General features: G+C 33.2%; 1 protein-coding gene across 1 annotated transcript; it reads left to right on the forward strand.

Moving 5' to 3' along the window:
• The first annotated feature begins 3,137 nt into the window (after positions 1-3,137).
• LOC120142878 (cytochrome P450 CYP736A12-like) lies at positions 3,138-5,661 on the forward strand. Its single transcript, XM_039157355.1, has 2 exons — positions 3,138-3,833; positions 4,825-5,661. The coding sequence occupies exons 1-2, from the start codon at positions 3,144-3,146 to the stop codon at positions 5,659-5,661; spliced, it is 1,527 nt and encodes a 508-aa protein (XP_039013286.1). The 5' UTR covers positions 3,138-3,143.
• The last annotated feature ends 885 nt before the right edge of the window (positions 5,662-6,546 follow it).

The raw sequence follows: 6,546 nt of genomic DNA on the forward strand, positions 1-6,546 counted from the left end.
TCAACAAAGACCTTCGAGTTCGATTACATTCATCTCAAGGGCATGTCAAATTTACAACATAGCTCAAGACGTGAAGGGTTATATGTCAATAAAAAATTTCAAGTCCGATTCCATTCAACTCGACGACACATCAACCATATGGTAGAGTCAAGGAACTAATTTCCAATCAAATTTTCAAACCGAGGTCTTTAAACCGAGAAGAATGCCAAGGTTGACTACGATTGAGAAATAAGAAGTCATATGTCGATTCAAATTCCGAACTACATTTTTAATTTCAAAACGAAGAATATCATGTTCAAAGACAACTCCGGAGTCACCCACAGCATGACTCAACAACAAGGAGTCGTTCTTTTTCTATTTTTCGAATCTCAACTCCACAGTGGAGAATAGTTGACAATAATTCAATGACAACCTTGAGTTGGATTCCAAGCTCATGAGTCAACAACTCTCACAGGAGCAGGCTTGTTTACAAGCCAATGTACACCGAACGAAAATTTGTGTCCTTTTATCTTTGCCTTATTTTTTGTTCCAGGAAAAAGGACAAAGAGGGGCAATTATAGACACTAATTTTCGTCCCATTACACATTCATAATATTTATATATTATATTAAACATATATTATATAAATTATTTATTCTATTTTATTACATGGGACATGCCTAATATTTGGCCCAAACTCATTAAATAAATTACAGCCCAAGCACAAGCATACCCAACAAGCGACCCGGATCCAAGGAGCAACCCGATCCGGCCCGTTGAAGCCTGACCTGAACTGGTGGATTAGGGTTTTCGAAACCCTAGTTTCCCATATCTTTTCAACATCGCACCACAAGCAAGATCCTCCGCCTCTCCTCCATTTTTTTTTCCGGCAACATGGTGTTGTGGGACTCCAAGCAACCAACAAACCACTAAAACAAACACAAGTTTAGTCCAAGTGGGACTTTAAAATCCGAACTAAAAATAGTGTATTTTTTCATTATAAATACGGATGTAAATCACACAAAAAAGAAACACGAAATACATTCGAAATACACTATAATACACAGAAGCAATCACAGGAAAGTACGAGCAAAATCGAAGCATTTTTGTAGAAATTTCGAAAGGAAATATCAACTAAAAAGGTTTTTTTTACCTTGTTCGCCTTGTCTTCACTTGCATGTTCACTTTTCTTCACTTTCTAGTCAAAAAAAACAAATCGGCCGATGAACGTGTGGGAAGGCTTCAAGATTTTCAATCTCAGATCTAGCCCTCCCCGAGGCTATTTTTAAAAAACGGTTTGGATATTCAAGACGAGGGTGAAAAGATCTTTTTAAAAATGCAAAAAAAATTCCAACCGACGCCGATATACGGTGACCGACGAGGTAGTGGCCTGCCACATTTCTAGGTTTGGTTGAGTGTTCTTCGTGTTCATGAAGAACACATGAACACTTTAGAGAGAAAATTAAAATGGGGGAAGTTGATTCGGTTTTGGGAATAAAAATGAGGGGGAGTGTTTGTTTCTTGGATTTTATAGTGACCTGATGGATCGACCCGTCGACTTGACCCAGCTACATTAGATCCTCATGTTTTTGCGTAATAATGGGGGAATTCCCATTTTGGTCCCTGTATTTTTTGAAGCACCTATTTTGACCCTTAATTTCGATTTTTATCCCGATTTCTTTTTAATTGTATACCCAATTTTGATTTTTATTTCAAATTTGCCCTTTTATTATTATTATTATACATATATTTTTTATTATTTTTACTATTTTTTATATTTGGTTTTTTATTATTTTTTTTATTATTTTTATTTATTATCTATTTTATTTTATTTTTTATTATATTTTTCCTAATGTTTTATTTATATGTTTTAATATATATATTACTTTATTTTATTTTATTTTTATTTTGTTTTGTTTTTACCTAATATTTTATATGTATATTTTTTATGCTTTTTATTATTATTTTTATTTATTTTATTAAATACTATTATATATATATATATACTTATCTAGGCCGCCCTCTCTTTTTTTCTTCCTGTCATCTCTCTCCCTTTGACCAAATTTTTACCTTTTTTTCTTTCGGTGAAGTGATGGTAATAGACTAATAGGCTATGTTTGTTTTCTTTTTTTTTCTTTTTTCTATTTATTATTGTTATTTTCTTTTTTTATGCCTAATAGTTATATATTTTTATTTAAATATTTTCATTATTTTTTTATTGAACACTATATTATATATATTATTTTATTTATTTGTTGTTTATTTATTTGTTGTTTTTTGTTTTTTTTCATTTTGTTTTTTTTTGTGTTATTTTTATTTATGTTACCATGTTATTTATTCTGTTTTATTTTTATTTTTATTTTTACCTTTATTTTATTTATTTTATTACTTTTTTACCATTATATTTTATATTTAGCCATTTTCTTAGGGTTTCTACACTTTTATTTTACTTACTTTCTTTATTGTAGTAATGGTTTACAATTAATTTTGTAGTTAGCCTTTTCATATTTATGCATTTTCTATCTTAATTATATTCAGCATTTTTTCTATCTAATACTTTTTTTATTTGTTAAGGGTACACTTTTAAATCCATCAGAGGTAAGTAATTTGGGTCAATTTTTACCTGTTAATTTAACTTACAATTTTCTTAATTAAAGACAACTGGTAATTAATCAGTACGGAAAGGGCAGTTCAAGGGTGATAATCCTTCTTTGGCTGTAACCGACTCCCGAATCCGACATATCTTTGGTAAGATGCAGATCAGGTAAAAATCGAGGTATCCGATCAACCCGTTTTATTCTTAAAATAAATTATTGGTGGCGACTCTACTCCATATCATTCAAGTCGAAGCTCAATTCTGGGTCCACCTGAAAGACGGTTCCGAAAAATATTATAGGTCTTTTAAAATGTTGGGACTAAAATATTTCAAAATAAAAAATAAAAAAAATTATTTTAGTAAATATTGGGGGCTGAATTTTGGAATATGTCAAATTCAATTTGGATTGTGTTGTCCAAAATGAGTTTGGCGACAAAAAGAAAAAAACGTTCAAAATTATATTTTAAAAAGAACATGCAGATTCAGTCGTATCCCATCGCTCTGCTATATAGTAGCTACCTAGATGGGGTATCTTCAGCAGCCATCGGAATTTTCAACTCCTTCGTAAATGTCTTCTTCAACTTTAGCTTTGCTCTTGATCCTCTTCGGAACTCTCTGTTCCTTTTTCTACTTATTCCGGTCACGAAACCGCCACAAAAATGTCCGGAAAACGCCACCGGGTCCTTTCCCCCTCCCGATAATCGGTAACCTCCACATGATCGGAAAGCTCCCTCATCAAGCTCTTCACCATCTCGCCGAAAGATACGGACCCATAATGTCCGTAATGTTAGGCCACGTACCGACGATTGTAGTATCGTCACCTGAAGCCGCCGAGCTCTTCCTCAAGACTCACGACGCCGTTTTCGCCGGTAGACCTAAACTCCAAACCTCCGAGTACTTGACGTACGGTCCCAAGGGGGTGGTTTTTTCGGAGTACGGTCCCTATTGGCGAACTGTCCGGAAATGGTTTAGTTTGCATCTTGTGAGCGCTTCGAGAGTTGAATCTTTTGCACCGGTGAGGAAGCAAGAGGTTGCCTCGTTGGTTGAATCGGTGAGGAAGGCGGCGGAAGGCGGTAAGACGGTGGACCTGAGCCGGCAGGTCGGTAAGGTTATCGAAGTGATAATGTCTAGGGTTATTTTCGGACGGTCCATGGATGATCAAATCGATTTCAAGCCGTTAATCGAAGAAGTCATGAACATAGCTGGAGCTTTTAATCTATCGGATTTTGTTCCTTTCCTCGCTCCACTTGACCTTCAGGTTAATATTTTCGATTAAAATTTAAATTTAAACTTTGAATCTTAAATATATGAAAATATTATATTATATATTTTTTAAAAAGTATATGACGGTTAATATTATTGATAATTTAATTTAAAAATAAATTTTTAATATATTATTTTTTAAGATATTCGTCAATTATTCGAGTCGAATATTAAATAATTCGCGTCAGCTCATTATTTTTTAATATGATGTTATTTATTTCTTATTTATTTATTTTTACTATGTGTTTTTTAAATTCAAAGACTTTTTTAAAGCCGGAAAGTAATTGAATATCTTAATTGAGATTTTAAGTTTTTAATATTCTTCTACAGATTTTTTTTTTTGACGTTTTATGCTTTATTTTTATTTTATTTTTTAATTACTTATAAACTTAAGATGTTATTAGCCGTTTGTTTAGCAGTTTTTCAATATTACCTACAAGATTATAATAAAAATTTAAAAGGTACTCCTCGTATCATATTTTATTCAATTAAAATTATTCAGTAATTTTTGTCTCGATCATAGATGAATTTGATTATATAAAAATGAGAGTTCATCTTAATTAATGAAATATTATACTTTTTGGACTATGTATTTTTTTACAAAATTTTAAAGTTTTTTTGAAACATTTAGTTATACTAATTTTATTTGTTATTAAATTTTTAAATTGAAAGATTATATATGTAAGTTATATTCTTATTTGATTATTTTTTATTATATTTAGATTGGTGCAGTCAATAATATTTTTCTAGATTCGCCACCGAACCATATTGAATGTTAACCAAATTTTGATTTAATTGAACTCAAATAGCTTTATACTTGGCTCCTCTTGTTTACAGTCAGGAATTGACCTCGGCGATGCAGGGTGGAGGGGCTCTCTAAAATTTTATAAACTTGTTTTCTCTAATTTTATAAATTAGTCAATCCTAACATAAAATTATGTGTTGGTCCTTAGAGCAATATTCACGTAAGTCAGTGTCCTTTGCAGGGACTAGCAAGAAGGGTAAAGAGGGCGAGCAAAGACCTTCACGAATTTTTCGACAAAATAATCGATCAACATGAACAACAAGGGACTAAACACAAGGAGCAAAAACCTTACACTGATTTTGTTGATGTGATGGTTTCGTTGTTGGATACGCCCATGAACCCTAAAGACAAGGAGCAATCATCCATAATCGATAGGAGAAACATCAAGGCCATAATGGTGGACATGGTGGCAGCTTCGTTCGACACTACAACAACGGCCATCGAGTGGACACTTTCGGAACTCGTAAGGCATCCTCGAGTAATGCTCGGTCTTCAGCAAGAGCTAGATAGGGTGGTCGGAAGGAATAGGATGGTAGAAGAGTCGGATCTACAGAAACTTACTTACCTGGATATGATCATCAAAGAAAGTTTTAGGTTACATCCGGTGGCGCCCTTCTTAATCCCGCACGAGTCGACAGAAGATATCACCGTTGACGGATATTTCATACCGAATAAGTCGAGAATCATAGTGAATACTTGGTCCATGGGGCGAGACCACAAAGTATGGTCCGACGATGCAGAAGAGTTCTTGCCGGAAAGATTCGAGGACAACAAGATTGATTTCGGAGGACATGATTTCCGACTCATCCCTTTCGGAGCTGGTCGGAGAGGGTGCCCCGGAATGCAATTGGGGCTAACCACCATGCGTTTGATTATAGCTCAATTATTCCATTGCTTCGACTGGGAATTGCCTGATGGTATGTTGCCTAACGAACTGGACATGACGGAGAAGTTCGGCCTCTCATTGCCGAGGGCTAATCATTTATTTGCAAAGCCAACTTATCGTTTAGTTGGTTAAAGTGTGCTAATTAAGGGTACTTTGTGTGAAATAAATATTTTATCAGATAAAATAAATTTTTAAGATATAAAGTTTCTTGAATTGTTTTGGAATTGAACTAAATTGATAAACTGTATAATTTTTTAAGGACTAAGGAGATGTTTGTTTACTTCAGAATAATTAAGTGCTAAATGATTCAAATGTTGAATGATTCAGAGGCTCTGAATGAATTAGATCTGAATGTGACATGAAGTTTGTTTACTGACTCTGAATCATTCAGAATTTACTTCTGTGCTGAATCATTCAACACTATTTTGCTGGATCAGTCAACACTATTTTGCTGGATCAGTCAGCACTGAATCATTCAGAGGTGCGAAACAAACACACTGAATACTGAATGGTTCAACATTCAACGCTGAATGATTCCATTAAGAGGTAAACAAACAGCCCCTAAAACTATTATTATACTATACATCACTATTATGTTTGATATTTATTATGATTATTATTACTAACATCATTTCTTTAGTATAAACATAATTAACACTTCCAATAATTTTAATTAATAAGGGACAGTCGGATAAAGACCTAAATTTATACATAATTTTAATTTAAATAAAAAATATAAAAGATTGGCATATGCATAAATTTACGTATGATAAAACTAACTTAAAACGTCTTTTCAATTTTACCATTAAACCCAAACTATTTTTGTGATTGGGTTAGTGATCCAAGCTCGTTAAAGCAGCTATTTGTTTACTATTTTTGTGATTTATTTGTGGCTCAAAATAATATGCGAGCTCCTCTGTCCGAATTTTCTTGCCCCTTGCTTAGAGACGGGGAGCGCAATATATTGGTTAGTGACGTCTCAGTTAATGAATTTCGACAAGCTCTCTTCTCAATGAA

The sequence above is a fragment of the Hibiscus syriacus genome, unplaced genomic scaffold (genome assembly GCF_006381635.1).
Source record: "Hibiscus syriacus cultivar Baekdansim isolate YM2019G1 unplaced genomic scaffold, ASM638163v2 tig00110831_pilon, whole genome shotgun sequence".
In the NCBI taxonomy this organism is placed as follows: domain Eukaryota; kingdom Viridiplantae; phylum Streptophyta; class Magnoliopsida; order Malvales; family Malvaceae; genus Hibiscus; species Hibiscus syriacus.